General features: G+C 40.1%; 1 protein-coding gene across 7 annotated transcripts in view; it reads right to left on the bottom strand.

Moving 5' to 3' along the window:
* Positions 1 to 971: 971 nt before the first annotated feature.
* The window catches only part of TJP1 (tight junction protein 1), a 241,608-nt gene continuing 219,599 nt past the window's right edge, over positions 972 to 22,980 (bottom strand). For 3 of the 7 annotated variants that reach the window (XM_032342229.1, XM_032342234.1, XM_032342236.1), the window contains 10 exons: positions 20,919 to 21,269; positions 20,349 to 20,588; positions 18,827 to 19,699; positions 18,575 to 18,672; positions 16,488 to 16,715; positions 11,646 to 11,821; positions 8,772 to 9,249; positions 7,110 to 7,327; positions 4,941 to 5,084; positions 972 to 2,511 (listed from right to left, as the gene is read on the bottom strand). In XM_032342229.1, coding sequence (XP_032198120.1) covers positions 2,417 to 2,511; positions 4,941 to 5,084; positions 7,110 to 7,327; positions 8,772 to 9,249; positions 11,646 to 11,821; positions 16,488 to 16,715; positions 18,575 to 18,672; positions 18,827 to 19,699; positions 20,349 to 20,588; positions 20,919 to 21,269 — 2,901 coding nt within the window. In that variant the 3' untranslated portion in view covers positions 972 to 2,416. The remainder of the gene's footprint in view (positions 2,512 to 4,940; positions 5,085 to 7,109; positions 7,328 to 8,771; positions 9,250 to 11,645; positions 11,822 to 16,487; positions 16,716 to 18,574; positions 18,673 to 18,826; positions 19,700 to 20,348; positions 20,589 to 20,918; positions 21,270 to 22,980) is intronic. The other 4 variants (XM_032342230.1, XM_032342231.1, XM_032342233.1 and 1 more) reach the window with 4 other exon arrangements.

Below are 22,980 nucleotides of genomic sequence, written 5' to 3'. Positions count from 1 at the left end.
GCTTTGTAAATGAATCTCAAATGCTTTATACTGAGTGAAAGGGGGCACACTCACGGCTGCACACTACAGGATCCCATCACGGGATCCTCAGGGATAGAAGAGAGATCAGTGTGTGTTAGGGGCTGGACAAGTGTGGGGAGGGGAACAATGTTTCGGGGGATGATGAAACTGCTTATGTATTAATAGTAATGGTTATAAAACTACGTATGTCTGTCAAATCTGGAGAACGGGGCGCCTGGGTGGCTCAGTCATTGGGCATGTCTTCAACTCAGGTCATGATTTGGGGTCCTGGGATCGAGTCCCACATTGGGCTCCCTATTCAGTGGGAAGCCTGGTTCTCCCTCTCCCACTCACTCATTTGTGTTCCCTCTCTTGCTGTCTCTGTCAATTAAATAAATTTTTAAAAAATCTTAAAAAAAAAAAAATCTGGAGAACTAGACAATAAAATGGATGCTTTTCCTGTACAGACATTTTAACCATGACAAAAAGAGGAAGCAAACGAGACTGGATCTACATAGATATTCGCTTTCTAGTAACAACCTAATTGTCGTTATGGAAAACACGATAGAACATTTATAGCCATTAAAAATCATTTTCTACCCCCAAATATAACAACACAAGTAAATGCCCATATTGTTTTTGGATGAAAGCAGGAAATGGGAAACAAAACTATATACAGACTGGTCCTAAGGAACACGAATGCACACCTCACTATATGGATATTTATGATGCAGCGGGAACGCCACCGAGAATTCTACAGCCGGCCTCCTCCTCTTGCTGTGTCTCAAGGTTCCCGTGACCAGTGCTGCTCATCCACCACAGCGCACTGGCCACGGGGACACACTGCAGACACCCCACCAGCCCAGGGCAGCAGAAGGGACTAGGTGACAAGCAGCAGTGTGTGGGATTTTAAAAAGGATTCTAAAGCTGCATGAAGCTAGAAATAGTGGGTAAACAGACCAAACCAGCACTTTATTTTAAAAAGTTTTATTCTGCAGATTTAGAAATTTGAGATTTTTAATAACTGCAAAAGAAATTCAGTCACACCTAATGATTGATTAACAGAATGTAGTGGTGTATTATCTAAACAGAAATCGTGCTGATGTGCCATAATAAATTGTCTATTAGTAAAAAAATACACTTTCGGGCACAGCATGGTATCACAAATTACAGTCAGGGTACTTTGCAAGAATTTAATCAAACTAGAGAATTCTGAGTAATTGTATCTTTTAAATGCAGCACTTAAAAATGTAACAACTCTGTGCATTCTTTTTCTTAAAAAAATGACCTTGTATGTGTCATAGAAATGCTGCTTTATTGCTGCAGAGGTCAAAGTTCAAGGCTTGAGAGGTACAGGAGAGAAATACAAAGGTAGCCTTAAGAAACTCAGTTTTGTTTATGTATAAAAAAGGTAAAGTTTATAAAAGTTAATTTACAAACCAAGAACAAAAGTGGTATGCACGCATTATGTACAAGCATCCTTAAAACGTCAAAATTTTCAAATGCATAGCCAAAAGAACAGAAAACCACCAATGCCCCTTGGAGGGGAAAAAAAAAAATCCCCAAATCACACCATTATTTTCTTCTGGGTGATTATACATTTCTGAAACCACCAAATCCACAATTTACTCAATCTTTTTCATGATACAGTATCCATATGCGCACAAAAGCCATAAAAACTTAGTAATACACGGAAAGAATGATCTAAGAATTAAAAACATGAGGGTAAGGCATTCCTGCTGGTTAGTTTGTCTGTGGTGATATGGTTAATTTATAGATCCAATGAGGCCACAGAACCAGTCTCACATGCTTTGGTGTCCTTCCCTAAAAAAAATGTGTTTTCATATACAATAAGTAATTGTCTTCACTTGACTCCCTACCCCCCCATCCCCCCCCAAAAGCTATAAATTCCCCTTGCTGTACATTTCTGTTAAATTCACTACACTGGTTTATATGGTCCAGTACGTTTTTTAAATGTGTGCACATTACCTCATGCATAATAAAATAAAATGTGTATGCCAGGCCAGGGCCATAATAAAATTTGAAACAGTGTACTTTGGAAAGAATAGAACTCAAATGCACCCCATTTACTGGCTGGTATTTTAACGGAAATCAGTAGATGAAGTAAGCAGTGACCATAAAAAAGTACAAAAATCATTACAAAGCAAACCATCTCTGACCGTGTGGCCAGTGCCGCTGGCTTTCCCTCCACAAACACGCAGAGCGCATCATGTTCTCAGACCGCAGCACAGGCGCGTGCTCACTCATCTTCATCTGTTCAAATAAAATGCTTAATACTAACAAAATGCGGTATCAATTCTAAGAAAAGTATAATACTTGATAGAATGTTTCCATTTAGATTTAGTAAGTTTAACCCAGTTTCACATTATTTAATCAAGTTCCTATATTTTAAGAATTAGAAGTGGTCAATCAGGACAGAAACACAGTTTGCTCCAACAAGGTAATTTGGATCTCCAGGAAGACACTTGTTTTGCCAGGTTTTAGGATCACCTAGGAGAGAAAAAGAAGTTTCTGTCATTTGCAGTTGGTGAAACCACTAGCTAGGATGCTGTGCAATCACGGGCAAACACGAAGACATACTCAGATACAGTTCTCTCCTATTTCTTCAGCATGTGCACTTGTATCAAGACTCTAGGTGCTGTACTTCAATGCGGACCCAAGGGAATCTAAGGACTCAGAGCTGTTTCAGATTTCTCTTTTACTGTGTTTCCAAGTTCGTGCCTTTTCAAACAGTGAACAGAAGCTGGGGCGATCATGTATGCCTGTAGCAGTTCCAGTGCCCAAGTCCACATGATTATTAACAGCACTTCTGAAAGCTGAGGCAAAAATGATATGCTCACCCATGTGAACTGAGTAGGAGAATATTATTTCTCATACTCAACTATGGACCAACATATGAATGCCTGAAAGTTCTGCAGAATACAGTCCCCTTTTCAAAAAACTTAAAAAAATAAAAAAAAAAAAAATCAGCTGAGTCTGGACCGAGAGTTTCTCAGCCTCAATGTTAGTTGTACAACAAAATCATTAACGTAGTTCTGAAAACTCACCAACTGCTGAATCGGAATCGGGGCTTGGGAATCCGAATTTAACAAGCTCTTGGTGATTTGAGATCTGCAGCTAGAGCTAAGAAACCCCAGAGAGTGGACACCAAGTATGAAGATGGCTGGGATGACTATATGGCATCCATGATAAGTGATGTTGAAAGCTGCTGACTTTGCCTTCCTTCTGCACCCCCGCGGGACAATGTCTGGGGATGTTTTTGCTTGTCACAACTGACATCTAGTGAGTAGAGGCAAGGATGCTGCTAAACATCCCACAGTGCACAGGATAATTCTTACAACAAAGCATTATTATCTGGCCATAATGTCAACAGTGCTAAGGGTGAAAGACCCTGCCTACACCAAAAGAGTCTCTGAGTCATGATGGGCTCAGTTTAAAACAGAGTGATTAAACAGAAGCGAAATCACTTCACAAATATACAGGGGCTTATGCTGTACTGCAAATAACAAGCGTCTTTAGGCCAAGAAGTAGAGCTATGACAACTCTTTAGAAGTAAAAAAAAAAATCTTAAATTTAGGCTCCAGTTTCTTTCCAATATACAAACTTTTGCTGGGATTAAGTCAGTCATCATCAAAATCTACCCTTGACTTTTTGAACAGAAACTAAGAGGAACAAAACATTCTAAAATCATACAGGATTATACAGAAGTACATTTCTGCTCTAGGTGAATGTACTCAAATTTAACACAGGAAAAAGTTGTTTCAATCTAACAAAACAACTTATGTTCTGTGGCATAAGATACAGAACAAATAGAGAAATCATTTATGGTTCGTATAATATCTGGGGGGAAAATCGCTATAAAACAAGTAACTGCAACAGTTACTTTAAAACTTCTCATCCTAATTTGTTTAGAAATGATCAGAGCTCATGCTACAACCTGAGTTTCAGAATATGTTTAAAATGCAGTTTCATTAATATTAACTCAAACTAGGCTAATAAAATGCTTTTCCACTAGTGGAGTCCCTGAGGAAATAGCTCTACAATCTAGTGTGTTAAATTTAATTTATTAGCTTTCTCCAGAAAATGGTCTACTTGTAGATATCAGGAAATAAATATTTATAATACAATTTTTAATCTTGGGTAGTAATAGAATATGTTCCTGTAATCCTTGTATCCTAAAGCTCTATTTCATATTAAAACTGTATAACGCTCACCTGGTTTACTAAAAATTCAGAAACAAAATTTTAAATTCTCGTTTTTCTATATGAGGCTCAATTAAAGTGATCTATACAAAAAATATAGAATGTTTCAACTGGTAACTGATGTAGTCACCCAAGGAAGTGAGAAATATGAAAACGCAATGGAAGCTTTGAAGCTATGATCTTAAGAGCAAAAAGCCATTTAAAAGTAGTGTGTTTAATAGAAGATATTTAGAGTTTTACACTGGGAAACCATGGCCAAGTATGACAACAGTGGAAGGTACTTTTTGTCTTTCAAGTTTCTCTGGTGTATATACTTTGTAGGCTGAGAAATTAAAGAATGGTAACCAAAACTAGAAATTACTATATAAAGGAATCCAATCATTTTAATAAGAAGATAAAAGCCCCTATATATGTAGGGCAGTAATAGTTCTCCCATTGCATCGTAATAATTTTAACAGAACAAATAATTTCCTTGAACACCAAGAAGAGTCAACCTTTGGCCAAATCATCAATGTTTAAAAGGAAGAAACTTCTGTACCTTTCCACATTCATTTATGCATGCACCACAAAGAAATGTTAAAACACTGGTGATGCCTACAAGGCCACAGGAATGGAGGTAGAGATTTGCTCACGAACAGCATGGGTAGCTCCAACAGCCCAGGGATTAATCAATGACAGTACCCAAAGCCCCCAAAGGACAGAGTGAAGACAGCATACCCGACGAGGAGTCGGATGATTTTAGAGCAAAAGACCAACCGTCAGGGGTCATGGACGCACAGTGTGGTAAGCGCAGCTCCACAGGCTTCAGGAACTTGAGGCCATGGGGCCCACACATCACTAAGGGGCTCAGCAGTGTCTCACCTGCAGTCAGGGAAGGGGTGAGGGTGAGAGGTTAGATGGCCGTCTTCCTTCTAGACCACAGTTCTCCTCACGCCCCCTTCTAATGACATGCTTTAAAGCCAAATGCAGTTAATTCTCTACAGACACAGTGACCAAGAAAAAGAAATGACAAATGTGTAATCCAGAATTTTCTAGTAGCCACTTTAAATAAAAAACAGATGAAATAAATTTTAATACTTATGTAACCCAATATATCCAACACATTATTATTTCAACATGTAATCAATATAGTGAATTTCTGCATTTCAGTGTGTTACTTTTACACTTTCCAGCACATTTCAATGCATAACAGCCACAGGTAATTTAAGAAACAAAACAGATGAACACAGGGGAAGGGAAGGAAAAAGAAAATAAGATAAAAACAGAGAGAGAGGCAAACGGTAAGAGATTCTAACTATAGAAACAAACTGAGGGTTGAGATGGAGGGGAGGTAGGTGGAGATAGGCTAGATGGGTGATGCGCATTAAGGATGACACTTGGGTTATGATAAACACTGGGTGTTACATGTACGTGACGAGTCACTAAATTCTACTCCTGTAACACTGCACTATATGTTAACTAACTTGAATTTAAATAAAATCTTGAAGGAAAAAAAGTGAAAAACTAGATAGAAGAAAAATTATTCCATGAAAACTTCTTGCAAAAAAATTACTCTGGGAATCAATTTTATGACAAAGTAGAGAATATGCACATAATAGACAGGAACTCTGCCCCAGCTTAGTAGTGTTATAGTCATTTTTATGATTTTTAAAATAATCTGTCATTTCCTTTCCATCTTTCACAACAAAGATCATGCTAGCCCATTAGGACTGCATTTCAAAACTGCTTATGTCTATCAACTCTCCTTTTTAAGTTTTCAGTGAAATAGTATTTTATTTTATATCTTTTGTTTTCAATGAAATTTTTAACCAAGGATGTAAAATTAAAAAAAAAACAAAAACAAAAAACAAAAACCCCAAATGTAGCTACAGGTTGCTGGTGGCAACTACATTATATCATGAGGTTTTTGTAAGATATGTTCAAATGTACTTTTTACAAAAGCTACTTATAGGGCACTTGGGTGGCTCAGCTGGTTAAGCATCTATCTTTGGCTCGGGTCATGATCCTGGGAATGAGCCCCACGCTGGGCTCCCTGCTCTGAGAGGAGCCTGTTTCTCCCTCTCCCTGCCACTCCCCCTGCTTGCATGTGCTTTCTGTCAAATAAATAAAATCTTAAAAAAAAATAAAATGTTACTTACATCTGGTGTTTTAAATGTATTTGCTGTAGACCTGGTTTAAACGATTCATGCAGGGCCCACATATGTTAGTATTCCACAAAATGTAAGAAACTGAGCTAAAGTGACGTATTTAATTAAGGAAGTAAAGCAACTGCTACAAGATTCCAACAGAAGTCGTCACATAGTTCATCACATCGTCTTTGACAGATCCAGAAAGATTATGAAGAATAACAGCTTTCCTAGATTCCTTCAAGTTCAGAAACACGCACAGTAATACTCGATAGGGATACGTTGTTTACTCTGCTGAGTCTTACCGGGATCAGGGGTGGGAGATGAGCACCTGCCCTAAGACACTTCTATTCTACAATCAGGTGACAGGCATGGAGCAAAGCCTTTCTGAGCGGGTGTTACCTAGACCCATCTCCAGAGACGCAAGGGTGAATGGCTCAAAGACAGATTTAATGAGGTCTGCTAAGACCACCCAGCAGACAGGTGGAGGAATGCCCAAAGGCCTGTCAACTGTCAACACTGTCATTTTCACACTGAAAGTAAAGCCCACCATGTGAAAAGTCTAGTGCGCTCACGATGCCAGTCCAGGGCACGCTCATTTGTGCTCATTTGAGGGGCCTTCCCTGTGGGAAGAACATACTGGGGTTGGCAAAATAGAAAAGGGGTCCAGATTATGCTCTCAACTGAGCACTGTAAGCTTTGAAGAGCACAGAAGGCAACTCTAATTATTAAAACTACACAGAAAAATAAACACACTTACCTTTCTCCTTATCTAAAGGTGGGAGGATGCTGTTGTCTCGGCAGACCTTGAAATAGATTTCCTGCTCAATTCCCTCAGGAATGGCTCCTTGTGGGATAATTATACTAACGCCAGTTTCTATGGAACTCAACACCCCGCCATTGCTGTTAAACACGCCTCGCGCTGTGGCCACCACAGTATGACCATCCTCATCTTCATCTTCTTCCACAGCTGAAGGGCTGAGAGTTCAGTAACATCAATGAGTAAACAATAAAACAATACACAGGCGTTCCCACTAGGACTCTAACAGGTGGTTTCATTTTATTTTACTTCTCCATATAATCAAGAAGGTAAGCTTTCAGTGACACGTTTTTACTCGCAGGAATAATAAATCCTATTCCTCCCGGAGAAATCAATTTCACGTTTGAAGATAACTAATCAATTTCCCTCATTACTAATTTTTGCAAGCAGAATGTACAAGGTCCAACCATCTTACTTGCCTAACTGCTATAGTTCATTGGATTTAAGAAATACATTTTAACAACCACGAAATTCACGTTTTAAAATTGGCAGTCATGGTTTAATTGGCAGCACTTTTTCTCCTTCTTAGTGATACACAGACAATGGTGCATTTATTTCACAACTGAGGGCATCTGAGACCTGGTAAGTACTCATTAGGTTCTCCACCTCCCTGGGAGTCAGTGCCATGAGGTTAATACTTTGGTGTGGGTACCCCTCAAAGCACCCATGAAAAAAAAAAAAAAACACAATATATTCACTTAGTACATAAAGAATACCAAAGATCGAGGGGATGTGGTATCATTGACTGCTTCAAGAATGTAGACTATCATGACTTCTTGAAGTAAAATTTTAAGTTCACAACCTGAAGGTGAGCAGAAAGATGGAATGACACAGTAAGTGTGTGAAGGAAGTTGTAGCTTCACTCCCGCACAACCAGAACATCAGGGACAATGCTGGTGTGTGTGAGGAAGAACAGGCTTCCCATCCCCCACTAAGGGAAAGGTTCACAAAGAGAAGAAGGCAACACATTTCCATGAGCATTCTTGCTCTCTGGAAGCAGAAGGAAGGTGGCCCTCCTGGCCGCAGGTTCTGCCTGCCAGTGCTTCTATTTCAGTGGGTGGCCTGACAATGTACGTGGTTTTGGGAGGCTGAGACTGAGGTGAAAAAAAGCGGACAAGAACACAAATGCTTATGTTTTTGAGATACCCTCACCAGGCCAAGCAAGGTTAGAAGTTATGGAAAGCTATGGTTGGTTGAGTAAGGGCTCTGAGGTCAGACGACCAGGGACTGCCAAATGTAGGCCCCCCTCACCCTAGCTGTGTGACTCTGCCTAAACCACAACGTCACTCATCCTCAGTTCTTGGTAAAACACAGATAATGACAACACCTACTGTCCGTATGTGGTCGTTAGCTGTATTACTTTATTAACATTATCTTGTACCTCTTGCAGGACTTTTCACCTAATAGCATTCATTTGCAATAACACTGTGGTTTAAATAAATATGTTAAATAAAAACATTAAATAATAACGTTGGCTTAACAATAACATTCGTTTTAAAGTTGAAGTTAAAATATTCATTTTAAGTCCCAAATCACAAAAACTACATGCACACTACTCACATTAGACAAATCATAAGACAAAGAAAAAGGCAAAACTCTTACCTCACAGGAATAGCTTTAGGCACTGTGCTGATACTGTTCATTTGATACTTAGGCTTATCCGCATGGATGGAGAAAGTTTCAACCCCACTATCAAACTCAGGAGGCTGAGCTGCACCATGTGGTTTCACAAGAGTTTGGGGAGAAGCAGGAGCTTTCGAAGACAAGTCAGGTTTCTGTGCTGTTTCACTTGGCAGCAGATTGTGGTTGAATTTAGGACTTTCAAACTTGCGCTCAAATGGCCGGGCAGAACTTGTATATGGTTTTGGTGTGAATCGATTATATGCTGGAGCGACCGTTTTCTGAGTCTGTTCAGCTCCATTAACTGGAGCTTTATCTGGGAAACTTTTCTGGGGATAGAAAGTAGATTGAACAGTGTCTTCTCGGTTTGGTGGTCTGAAAGTTGCTGGCTTATTCTGAGATGGAGGTGGTTCTGGTTTGGACACTAAAGAATTCTGAAAATCCAGTGACACTGAACTACCTGAAAAAATAAACATATATAAACATTTTTAAAACTTTTTAACAGCCCATGTGGTGTCTCTTCCATTTTAACTTGTCTTGGTACTAGAGTCGAGGCCCTGGTCAGGGGTCCCCACTGCTAGAAGATGGTTCTTGAGCCTTGGTGGCTGTGTGTGACATTGAGTGACCAGGAGCAGGATGGACACATTGTGGCGCTTTAGCGTGTCCTGCTGCCCTGGAGGCAGGGTCATGCTACTAGGAGTCTAGGCTTCCAAAAACAGGTGGCTGAGTTGTCTCCTCTCCAACATCCATAACAAAATAGAAACAGAAGGACAATACAGCTATATTTAAAAAAAAAAAATCAGCACTATAAAATTCATCTAACTAAAGTCAAAAGGAGGGCGCCTGGGTGGCTCAGTGGGTTAAGCCGCTGCCTTCGGCTCAGGTCATGATCTCAGGGTCCTGGGATCGAGTCCCGCATCGGGCTCTCTGCTCAGCAGGGAGCCTGCTTCCTCCTCTCTCTCTCTGCCTGCCTCTCTTCCTACCTGTGATCTCTCTCTGTCAAATAAATAAATAAAATTTAAAAAAAATAATAAAATAAAATAAAAAAAAAAAATAAAGTCAAAAGGAAAGCCAAAGAACAAGAGATGCTATTTACAACCTGTATAATTACATGGAATTAGGATCTAAAACCTTTGAAGAACTCCTATACACCACAAGAAGATTCTACCAAAGAGAAGATGGGCAAAGCTCTGCAGGGGCAACAACAGAAGTGAAGGTCAGAACGCTGGGTTACAGGATACTCAACCTCACTACTAGGAAAATGCAAACCAAAATAAACCCCAAATACCATTTCACGCCCATTAGAATGGCAACATTTCACTTTGGTAATGCCAAGAGTTGGCAAAGATGTGGAAGAGGAATTTCCATGTATGGCTGGCGGCAGTATAAAGTAGTATCAACTGAATTCTAGCAATTCATTCAGAAAAAAATAACATCAATGCTATACACTCTTTCAGAAAAAAGAGAAAAAGGGGAACACGTCCTCAGCTCTCTTTTATGAAACTAGCACAACAATGACGGCAAAACCAGACAGGGACACATCATTAAAAAGTAATAAACCCAAATTCCTTGTGAACACAGCAGTGTATTTTACTACATTAACAGAAAAAAGAAGAAAAAAGTTATGATCATCTTAGGGCATGTGACCAGATGCTTTCAGCAAACCACAAGGGAATAGAAGGGAACATCCAAAACATAATAAAGGGTAGCACTGAGAAACCACAAAAAACCAATAGCTAATGGGTTAAGGGAGAAATATTAAATCTTTTTCTCCCTAAGATGGGGAAGCAAAGATGTCTGCTCTCATCACTTCTACTCAACATTTTACTTGAGGTCCTTGCCAGCACGAAAAGGCAAGAAAAAGAAATAAAAGGTGTTACGAATTGGAAGGAATTAAAACTTCATCAGCAGATATGAGTGTGGAAAGAAAATACTAATATGGGGTAATGTCAGTCTACCACTACAACCAGCTCATCTGGTTGAAGACTTGGCCTAAAATTTGATTCCTACATAAATAATTGAGAAATGTCTATAGTAGAAAAAGGCAATAGAAGAATGATAAACCATGGTATATTCTTAGGGTAAAAGAGACAACCCTTTTTTTGAAAGGGCCAAATAAGACCAGGGGCATTTGGAGGTGAAGTCAGCAGTCCCCTTTCAGGGAGTCTGATGGAAGGCAAAGAGACACAGACACTTTGAGGAGGCAGCAAGAACAAAGCAAGGTGCTCTGAACAACGGAGTAGTGAGCTGCACACATCTGAAGCAGAGGGAAAGGAAAAGATGAAGCAAGCAGGAATGCGGGACAGGAGCCGCACCACTGGCCCAGGGAGAGAGACAGCATGGGGTAAGGGGAAACAGTTACTGCACAGAGACCTGTGAAGGAGAATTCGGGCAAAAACGCAGGGGTGCTGCTGTTAAAATGAATCAGCTGGAGCTGCTGGCCACCTTGCTGGGATTCTGCCACAGTACCTAACTATAAGGTGTTGAGGGACACATGTTACGTGGAATTTTATCGCTTTCCTATATCCATGTGTGAAAAAGGAACATGATTTTTACAAGCCACCAAACATTTAGATTTAGACATACTGGCAAACAAATACTATTTCCAGAAATTGAGCTGTGCTAGTAAAAGAGATTAAAATCTATTTAGCTTATCTGATACGATGGTCATAGTCCTAAAAACTGGAGATATACTTTTATTTACCAAAACCCTTAGTTTTCATTGTTCCCAGGCTAAAGGTTTTAAGCATATACATTTTAATGAAAAAAACAAAAAACAAAAAAAAAACCTTCAAGAACTTGATTTTGTAAGTGTTACTCTACTACAGTAGTAATGCCAACTTTTGAACTTCCTACCTTCACCATGTGTCCCCTTGGCATGCGTGTGGAGGGCGAGAGAGGAGCTGGTACTGGGCTGAGCAGGCTGGGTGTACTGGGAGGGCAATGGGGGAGGAGGAGGTGTGGCCTGGACCGGCTCATAGCGCTTCTCACCAAATGATCTATCCATGCCGTCAGCTTCAGGAGATTTTCCCCTGTAAGGAAATGAAGACAATGCCAACATATGAAAATGGATTTACATTTACAAAACAAGTTCTCATTCCCCTAAGTATCCCTGAGTTTAAAAAACAAAAGTCTAGAAACTTCACAATTTATTCTTAGGAATATAAATGGTTAACTCCACCCAAATATACAAACAAATTCAACCATTTATCAGCACGAGAAATGTAAGACAGCACAGATATTCCAAGAATATTAGTAAAACATCCAGAAGATGGCAACCAAAAGGCAGATGAAATTTTGGGTATACTTGTAATTTTGTGTCACTTACAAAAACCAGTAATGGTTGAGAGGTTTGAGAAGGTCTTCCAAATATTTTGAAAAACATTTATTGGCCCAAATCTTCCTTAGATTCATTTCTGATTTTGTATCTAAGGTACAAAAAGCCTTGGCTGCTGGCATGCTCAGAGCACCACAAAAAATGGTTTTTCAGACCAGAGATTGGCACATTTTTTAATCATAAAGGGCTAGACAGTAAATGTTTTTGGCTTTTGGGGCCATATAGGCTCTTGCACAATTACTCAAACTCTGCCCCAAAGCAGCCTTAATATGCAAATTAAATGGGTGTGGTTGTGTTCCAGTGACACTAAAAACACTGGACATCTCTCACTTGGCAATTGCCCTTAATTTACTAGATCCATTTTTCATTCCAACAACTGCTGGAGTAGCAGACATTGTTTGACTTTACAAAGCTCATTTAAGTCAAATTGTGCCACGTGTGCTTATTTTTCAGATCGCCAATTGTTAATATGTAACACATAAAATTCAAAAACAAAAGAAATCTTAAAAATAGACCCATAATTACAACACTGCCATCTAAACCTTTGCAAAGAGCCAAAGCTGCACTGGCTTTATGTGCACAAATAAAACAGACATTTGGAGAACGTATTTTCACAGAAAATTTCATTGACGAAGTCTAGTCTTGTGATTATCTTTAAAATGATGCTATTACGTTGCTTTCAGGCTCTTACGCAAAGCACTTGAAGACTTTAAAATCTGAGAGTGCACATAATGCCAGTGACGCAGTGAGGGACACCTTATGTAAAAGCCTCACATTAATGCCAGTCTTACCACTTGACGCTCCTTTTCAAGTAGTCATAGCTAGCGTAAGAGCCAAGAAATCTAGGTGGCGGCAAAGCAAGCGCAATAGAAAAACGAAAGGAAACGGTCAATCTAACTAAGTACATTTGCAGCAAATGGAACTCAAATGTCATTTTAAAATAGCAACCAAAAAAATACACATCCACCGTTTCAGAAGAATTTGATCTATAAAAAAAACCAACACTAACTCTCATGTAAGCTAGGAAAATCACCCGTAATTACAATACAGTAACAGACCCTGCCCGCCCTCCACATGTTTTCACTGCACAGCTAGTGAGTAGCAAAGGTGCTTGAGCTCTACTTCTCTTCCACCTCTGCCGTTTGCTTCACTTGCTGGTGGTGAGTAAAGAAGCGAGCTAAATAGGAGGACAGCAGGAATAAGCAGCAGGCTCTGAATAAGAATGAAATGCTCCACTGAAAGAAGAGGGCCAGGCAAAAGAGATCCTTGAAGTGGACAGAAGAAACGCTCCAGCACACCGGCTGCTGGGGCCCCCAGAAGGGTAACCAGGAGCTGATGAGTGGAAACAGGCCTGCTGTGAAGCACAGCCGGCTAACGCTCCTTCCTAGCAAGCCCTAATGCGTCACCAGCCCCAGAGCTAAGTCATGGGATGGGTAGAGCCCACTGCTAAAGCGGCCATGCTTGAATCTCACAGCTTCTCTCACAGGCACACAGAAACCACCTAACAGCAATCTTACTTAGTTCTTAAAAAGCTGAAAATTGCTAACATTTATTTTGAGACCTGAAGTCTCACAGTAAGTGTTCTCTTCAGAGAGACAGACTCTAGTGCCAGTAAAATTCCTCCTTGCCCTGAAGAAGCAGACTGAGTCTCTAGGCGGGGACAGGTGCACATCCGCAAAGGGATATTGCTCTTCCAGCCCCGTGATGGGATCCTGGAAACTCCTCACCACCTGTGAAGACGAACAGCTGGGCCACTATTTCCAAATCATTCCAGTTCCAACCCACCTCCTCTCTAGAATTATAAGCCAGGCAATAACTACCTGCTTTCTGGAGGTCTGTCCTATGCTAACAGACTTCACCATTCTCTAACTCCCACCATGTTTGAGGTGTGTTTTTAAGTGAAATGTAAGCACGTATTATCCAGAAGAAGATACCTTTGCTATTTCTATATTTTACTTTAGAAAATAAAGGCCTGCAGGCAGTGTCCTCGTGACAAAAAACAGTAAATGGTTTTGAAATACAGGACAAAAAGGGTCATATATTTCAAATTACTTCCTTGTTGAAGTTGTCTTAATTGGGCACAAGCATACAACAGCACTAGAAGAGGGAGATGCAGAAACACCTCCTCTCTCAGTCATGCTTTCTTATTCCTCATTCCCGTTCTCAATGCTCTACCCACCAGATACCCACATGGGGAAACGCAGCACAACTACGAAGAGTTTTCACTTTATGACAGCCACAAAAGAAGGAAATGTAAACTAGTGTCCAGCTTAAGTCATGCTTTGCCGCTCCCAGAACGCTCACAACAGGAAACAATAAAAGCAAACACTCAAGAGTCCTGGGCCTATTCACAAAGACAGATGTTATCTCTTTCTGTCAAAGGCATGTATCCTTGAGAAATCTCTGACTAGCTAAGACTTGTTCCTCCTAGAGCTGCATTAATGGAAAAGGGGGAAGCTGGCGCAGCTAGTACACTCTGCCCTGTACTGCTGAATCCCCACCCACCAAACACTAGGCAGTGTTCTAGACCCTGTCGGAAAGTTATACATCACAAATATCTCATTAAGCCTTCTTTGTAGAAAACCCTATTAGCGTAAAACCAAAAATGCTTCATCAGGTGATTCTCTGAAAAGACTTTTTATGTACTTTTTAGACCTAAATGTATTCTTTCAAGGCTATATTCTGTTTTTTACCAACTACAAAAACAAAATTAAAAAAATAAAATAAAATCTCTCTCCTTACACTACACCCTTGGACCTGCTTCTAACAATGAATGTGCGGCGCCTGGGTGGCTCAGTCGGTTGAGCGTCTGCCTTTGGCTCAGGTCATCATCTCAGGGTCCTTGGTATCATGCACCCCTGTGTTGGGCTCCTTGCTCAGTGAGGAGATGGCTTCTCCCTCTGCCTCTGCCCCTCCCCCATGCTCATGCTTTCTGTCTCAAATAAAATCTAAAAAAAAAAAAAGGGAAGAAGAAGAATGAATGTGTTTAACTAAATAAACGTGAGCTCACTAAGGCTCGCTGTCTGAGTCTGGACGCGCTCTGCCGATGTACCGGGCACCTCTCCAGTGTTGCATTAGGAGAGGTTCACAACACTGGACACTGTGTGCATTTAACAACGCCCACTGCAGCACTCAAAGTCTGCATCTGTAGTTCTCACAAACAGCTTTCTTCTCTAGACAAAGATTAAAATGGATGACATTGGAAAAAAGGTTTTTAAAACTTCACCTCAAATGATGTCTAAGAACAGAGTGGTAATTAAAATTAGGTTTTTTTTAATATTAGAGATTTTAAAGTTTATTCTAAAAAAATTTCCACTCAGTTGTAAATTAACAGTTAAATCCACATAATCCCAAGCATCTAATTCACTAAATATCTGGGTGCTTTGGAGCTTAGATACAAGAATGATTTGTGATGGCTTTTTGATGTGTCAACTTGGGTAGGCCAAACTCCAACCCCCATCATTTGCTCAAACACTAATGTAGGGGCTACTGTGACAGGGTTTTATAGATATAATGCCTCTAGTCAGTTGAGTTCACTGGGAGATCTGCATGGACCCTTTAAAAGAGAACTTGGGCCTTCCCTGAACTCAGAGATTCCCAAACAGTTCTATATCTGCTCTTCCTGTTCTGTGAACTCACAACTCCCTTTCCCGTAGGGTCCTATAATGGCGTAAATGAGTTCCTTATAATGAATCTGCATCTGTTTCTCATTCTTACGGGTTTGTTTTGCTGAAGTATGAGTCTATGTGAGTTTATATATCCCTCCCTCAGTGAGAATACAATAGCAACAAAAACCCCAAGAAAGCAAGCATCAACAAGATCACCAACACACAAGTCAACAAAAAGGAGAACAGAACAAGGAAAAGATGACTAGGAGTCAAAAAACTTAGGTGCTAGGTCCTAGCTCTACCCCGTCATGTCAACTCACTGGACCTCTGTTTCCTCATGCATAAAACTGGACCAGAAATCTTACCTTGGGAAGAAAAAAAAAAAAAAGAACTCTACTGCCCTCCCTTCAAATAATGCTGCCCCCTGCCATGCTATTTTCTTATTTAAAAAGCAAAAACAGAAAAGAGGGAAAAGAACCAGCATTAAGTGTGTTGCACAGAGGGGAGACTTATGATTCACCTAAAACCCAGGGTCTTCAAGTTTACTCCCTTACCTAAAAACAATGATTGTGCGCGTGTACATCCTAGAGCTAGAAACTATGGACAGTGCTAAATGACTAAAGCTGATAGAAATCATGTATTATGGTCTTAACTTCCAAATACACTGAATTTCACATGATTAATTCTACCCTATGCAACTAAGCCTTTATGTCTCTTATTTTTAAAAGGCGAGTCTTAGGTGAAATAACTTACTTTGAAGAGTAATTAGAAAAATTTGGTTGATTCTGAGAATGAATTGGCTTGGCAGGCTCTGAGAGATGGCTAGCAGGAATGTGTGTAGGAGGCTTGTTTTCAAAACTTCTTCGGTCAAAGTATGAGAGCTGTTTTCGATAATATTCTTCATCCTCCTCGGGATCATAATGATTAGACCGAACAATATCTTCAGGTGGCTTCATCTGAGGTTTTTGAGGTTCTGGGATCCTAACAATGAATGACAAATGAACAACTTTTTAGATAATAATTTTACAGAGAAAATGGAATATATAGATATTTTATCTTGACCTTTCAATGCTATGATTATTCAAGAATCGAGCTGAGCAGTCCAATAGTCAAAATGGGCATTTCAAATACTCAGAAGGCAGCCCTCTTCTGGCTCCTGGAGCCTTTAACATGATCCAATAAGCTTGATAATGATCTGGTTAGAGCCTCACGGCAGGTTAGAAGCAGTTAATTGGAAAGAGAAAAGGGAACATACAACTAAGTGGAGAACTTCCCAAAGTACTTACACCAATTTTATCAACAAGTAGTAACAGAGAATTCAAGAACTTTAATCCAGGATCGATAAATGATTCTCATATAAGGAAATGGCTCTATATAGTCCAAAATTCTAGAGGGCACAGGAAGCAGTGGGGAAGAAATTAAGTTGTTCAGCAAATTAAGAGAGGTCTTCTTCAATTTACGATGGGATTATATCCTGATAAATCCAGTGGAAGATGAAAATACTATTCAGTCAATGTACTGAATATACCTAATTTACCAAATACCAACCATAGCTTAGCGTAGCCTACCTTGAATGTGTTCAGAACACATACTTTAGCCTACAATTGGGCAAAATCATCTAATGCCAAGCGTATTTTATAATAAAGTGGTATTTCATGTAATTTATTGAATACTAGACTGAAAATGAGAAAGAGAATGGTTGTATGGCTACAGAATGGCTTTAAGTGTGCTAGCTGTCTAACCCCCCTGATCGTGTGGCTGACTGGGAGCTGCCCCTGCGCAGCATCAGCAGAGAGTACTGTAATTTTGCAGAGTACTGCAAAATTCAAAAAGTAAAATTTCTACTGAATGCATATTGCGTTCATGCCAATGTAAAGTTGAACAATCATTAAGTCACATCACTGGAAGTTGGGGACTGTCTGTACATTGTTATGTATGCTCTGCTTCGTGAATTTTAGAAACTTTGCCTCAAAAATAGATAAATAGGTTTCACACCAAAAAAGGGGCTAAGCTTTCAGTAATTACAAGTTTATTTTGTGTGAAACAACTCGTTTGCTAATGATATTGGCTAAAGGAGATCCCCCAGTAGTTTACATTATCATGAAAAGCACTAGACATCATTAAGAGGAAAATCTGTATGTTAGATAGTAGTTCCTCTTTAACACAAGCAGAAGTGTAAGCAAATTTAAACACATGAGTTAGGCAGAAAAACTGTATTCAAACCCAGTCTGTCACTTACTTGCAGTGTGACAAGACCCCTGCTGAGAGGGCTATGGGCCAGGTTTCTCTCCTGGCTCCACCAAGTCCCATAAGCTACTCAACCTCTCAGCTCCAGTGCCTCTCTTTCAAATGGAAGAAAGGACCATCCACCCACACGGCACTGAAGTGTTTAGAACAATGGCAAGCATATGGCGCATATGGCACAGGCTCACTAAATGATTAATTTTTGTTATTTTAGCCAAACTGAGTCTGTTTCTTTACCCCTAAAAGCCTAAAAGAGATTGCATGTCTAAAAGCACAAACCAAAGAATGTAATACAAATATGAAGGGCTTTAACATTTTTATTTTAATTGCTTGCTTAGAAAAATATCCTTTTGAAAGACCTGATTACTAAAGGTGTAACAAAGATCTGTTACAGAAGACATAATCAAGACCTTCATTTTTCTTTCTAGGGCCACTCTCTTAGTTAAAAAGACTGGTACTTTTCATCTAAGGACAAACAAGGTCCTTTCCCTTTTCCTTCCTCTCCTCTACTTACATAGTAAAGAAGCTTCCTCACTGACTGGAAGGGTCAGACTCCAGGTCAGTTCCATGCCATGAACACCACAGAGCATACCCACCTGTATAGTGTTTTGTCGTGTTCACTGAACTGATTCTGAGGAGTGGCTTTAGGACCAATGATGGGAGCACCTGAGGGTTTAGATGCTACCTCTGGAGGCTGCAAAACAGAACACAAACATGCCCCAGGAACAGATAATTTAAAAAGAGGCTTCATTTAAGCAGGGGACGGAAAGCAAGGAAGCACTGTGAACCGCTCCTTCACTGAAGGTGCCCATGCATCCCAGGCAGGAAAGGCATGGTTACATGCTTACCTTAAAACCAGCAGTGTGGTTTTCATCCTTCTTGCTCTCCAATGATGCAGATCTTTTGTTTTCAAACATTTTAACTCTAGTGAGCACAGACTGGGGTTTCATTGCTGGATCTTCCTCCTCTTCAGTCAGAGTTGGGGGTGGAGGCAGTGGTTTGGTATTTGAAGGCAGAACTTCTGGCTTGTGTTGAGACGCAGGTATTAGAGGAGGAACAACTGCAGCACCATGGAGAGGCTCATAGTGGCCTGCTTTAGAGGTAAATCCTTGTGATGGTACTTGCTCGTAACTTCGTGGGTATTGGTCAAAATACTGTTTGGGTTCAGGCGCCTTTGGGCCTGCTGAAGAATAGGACTGTGCTTCTGGTCTGTATCTGTTATGCATGTCATACCCGGGAGTTGGCTGCTCTTCATGTCGTATGGTGGAGGTTCTGGGAGGCTGGTCAAAGCGTGGTCTGCTATCATAGGGCAGAGAGGCTGGCTCTTCAAAACGTGGGTAATAGCCTCGTTCTGAGGACTCTTCAGGATGCTGTCTGGAGTCAGGGTCCCGAGGGTGCTGATTATCAAAAGAAGGCCGAGGCTGGTAGGGCTGTTTGTCATCATAATAGGACCACTGCTCTTCATATGAAGGAATGCGCTCTTCGTAGCGGAGACGATGGTCATAGTTTCGAGAAAACTGCTCTGTGTAGCTTGACGAGTCATATCTGTATGTGGGCTGCTCGAGATCTCTGTTGGCTTGTTTCTCTACATATGGGGGTTGGGATTCATAGCTCAGATTAGGCTCCTTGTCTGGCCTCTGCCCTGCGTGACCAACAGCTGGCTGTTTCAAAACATGATTCTGTCTCATCATTTCCTCAGGATAGGGATCTTTTCTATACACCTGTATAAAATATTCATGTGTAAGTACAAAGGCTTGTTTTCAATTCTAACCTACTTTAATAGTCAAAAATAGAATTTAGTATGTGAAAATGGTATGTTCTACCATTTATTACCAAGATAAGAAAGAGATTAGTGAGAAAGCTAGTTTAAGTGAAAGCTCAAAATTTATAATGCAGGTAGGGGGGCTTTTATGTTTTAGCATTTTCTAAATGAAAAGGGAGTTAAAGATAATTAATTATTAAATTTAGCAGAAAATTAATACACTGAACTGATTCCACTTGATTTGGACACCGAAAATAAAAATCATAAAGAAATCTTATGGACACCAGAATTTACAAAACACAAAAATGCTTATGATGAGTCACAACTAGTATTATAAGGAATTCTGGAAAATAATAAAAGCCAAAAAATGAAAATAATAAAAACATTAAGCACAAATCCCAATTAAAAAGCCTATTTTCAAATTATCAATATACCACCAAAAGCCATGCAAACTATAAAACTGAAATGATTCGTACTGATTCGAAAGCACTATGGAGTATAAGCCCATAGTAAAAAAGCAAAAAGAACACTTAAAGGGCAAAGCAAAAATGATCGTGTGCTAGACTGATGGAGAGCAACAAATGAAGGCAACACTGCAGCACAGGTACCTTTGCTGGATCTACATGCGACGGCAATGATGGCTCTTGATCTCTTAGCATTATGTGAGCTGCCTCAGTGCTTGGTGTTCTTAAAGAATCAGCTTGTGGTGAGTAAGAGGTGGAAGGAGCTGGGACGGGCCCCTCCAGTCTGACATTAGTTAAAGTGACATTATGGTTAACAGCAGAGGTTGATGATGCTGGGTTTGTTTCAGGCGAAAGGTAAGGGACTGGAGATGAGGCTTCTGCTTTCTGTGAAGTGTTTAAAATATTTTAAATATAGTGTTTCTGTTTACTGCTAACTTCCCACTTCCATTTATAGGGGTTGGCAGACATACATTTTAAGTGTGCTGAATAACAAAGCTATGACCTCACGTCCTCAATGAAAAAAAAAAATCAGTAAACTGCTGTGTAAGACGAACACACAAAGCTTAGAATTAAGTCCTTGGTATTCTCAAATCGAAATTAAAGATTAATTCTTAATCTGAAGAAAGGACAAAATATATTCTTCAACTCAATCACCACATTCTAAAATTTAATAATGCACCTCTAACTACAAAACGTTGAATGCTTGCTGCTTACCTGTTGAGAGGCTGTTTTAAATCCAGGGGAGTCTATTCTATGAATTGGTTGTGGCTGCGCTTGTGGTGAATAAGGAGGATATGTTTGGTTTTCATGATGCATCCCAGAGGAGTCCTCTCTTACAGGCTCAGAGGACCGTGTAATGGCAGACTCCGGTGGAGTCCCAACCTCATCATTAAGAGTTTCATCTAGTTCTTGATCAGTGTAGGCCCCGCCTTCTGTATCTGTGTCTTCATAGTCAGAAGTGTGTCTACTGTCCGTGCTATACATTGAGTATTCACTACCTGGGGCTGACAGGTAGGACAGACGATCATCATGCAAATCAAGGTCATCACTTGTAGCACCATCCGCCTGGGTCAAATAAAAGTAAATTAAAAATTTTATTCAGTAGTTCTTTAAGAGATGGCCTTTATTTTACAAGGGAGATTGAAAAGGATATCTTTCTTCAGAGAAATCACATCTATTTCTTGAAACTTCTGGCGAGGAAAGGTCAAGAAGATTGTACAAGCACACATGCAGACACACAGAGCATCCCTTGAGATCTGAAGGTCTTGGAAGAATGAAATTTTGGCTGCTTAGCCACGACAAAGCTGGACTCTGAGGCTCAGCCCCAGAGATCAATGAAGGAACCCTGACACCACTCAGGTTTACAAAACCTAATCAGTGTATCAGCCCAAAGCAAGGTGAAGAGGGAGAATGTTACCAAACCAAGCTCACATAAACAACGACACACTGACAGAACAGCGCATTTAAGAGTAACTATGAAAATAAATGCCACAGTTCAAGTTGAGTAAGAGCTTACATATATTTTTATAAATACATATAAGTATATATTATAAAGAAAACAACTTTTTAAAAAGTTGGTATTTGGCCCTCAAGTTTTTGTAAAACAAAATGGAAAAGCATCATCACCTAAGTGCCAGCTGCCTCATTAAATTAAGAATTAACTGTCTTTACTATTTTTCACAGATGTATCCAATGGATGGTGAGGGAGAAATGCAATTGTGTTTCTCTTTCATAAGTAATTAAGAGCTGAGTTGGTTTTTATTAGTCTACATTATCTTCTGAGTAGACCAGAAAGAAAATGAGAAGCATCTGAGGGAAAGGAATCTAAAGAACTGCAACAACAGGCTGCCATTAGATACCAGTTTGAAACCAGTACCTGGATTAATCAGAACAGTCCCTGAAGATCTTGCCTGGACATTGTGCCCAGCTGGGCACGAGAGTCGAAGGATCTAGAATCCAGAATTCAGACAATCTTCCTTCCATTTTAAGCACAGACTGAGGACAAACAAGGCTTGAGCCGCCTGAATGGAACATTCCACACAGTCCTATGCTTGGCTCTCTTAAGAGCCTCATCCTGAGTGCTGCCCTCCTGATAAGAATAAATGAAATCTTTGAGGAAAATAAAAAGGAAGAGGAAAAAAAAAAGACTAGGGGATGTGAGGTGTCCCTGGGTCTCTGGTTTTCAACAGAGGACCTGCTGAGCTCAGGGAGTGAGAATTCCAGGGCTCTGCTCTAAGTTACAGCAGAGTCTCTCCCACTGAAATCTCAAGGACTTCTCAACTCTATAATGGCTGCTGCAGAAGAGAGGTCTTTTTGCTATCTACTTTAACTTCTAACGCACCAGGGCTCTGGAAGACTCTATTACCCAGCAGCCAGCCAGGGAAATATTTAAGTCCTTGGGGAAGAATTAACTTGGAATTCACCAATCCACCTAGCTTCTGCAGTGGTATGAAATGCGCAAGTGAGCAAGAACCACGGATTGCTCTGAACCAAGAAATGACCTATGCCTACATGTTAAGAAAGTCTCAGGATGACTTTTCTTGGTTTAGTTGGAAACACGTTAAGACTGTGTCAGATCTTGCAAAAAAGAACTCTTTCCAGCAATTAGAACAGAGAAGTTCGCTCAGGAAAGTCAATGTGAAATGAAGTGGTTTTGGTTTAAGAATCTATTATGATAACTTATACTTGAATAGAAGGGGCAGGAGATCTACCAAGCTTGATTTAAATTTTAAAAACCTATTCTGATTTCCAAAATGCATCAATCTATTCTAATAAC

The sequence above is a fragment of the Mustela erminea genome, chromosome 5 (genome assembly GCF_009829155.1).
Source record: "Mustela erminea isolate mMusErm1 chromosome 5, mMusErm1.Pri, whole genome shotgun sequence".
In the NCBI taxonomy this organism is placed as follows: Eukaryota; Metazoa; Chordata; class Mammalia; order Carnivora; family Mustelidae; genus Mustela; species Mustela erminea.
Note: the sequence above shows the minus strand (reverse complement) of the source record. Positions and strands in the feature narration are given on the sequence as shown.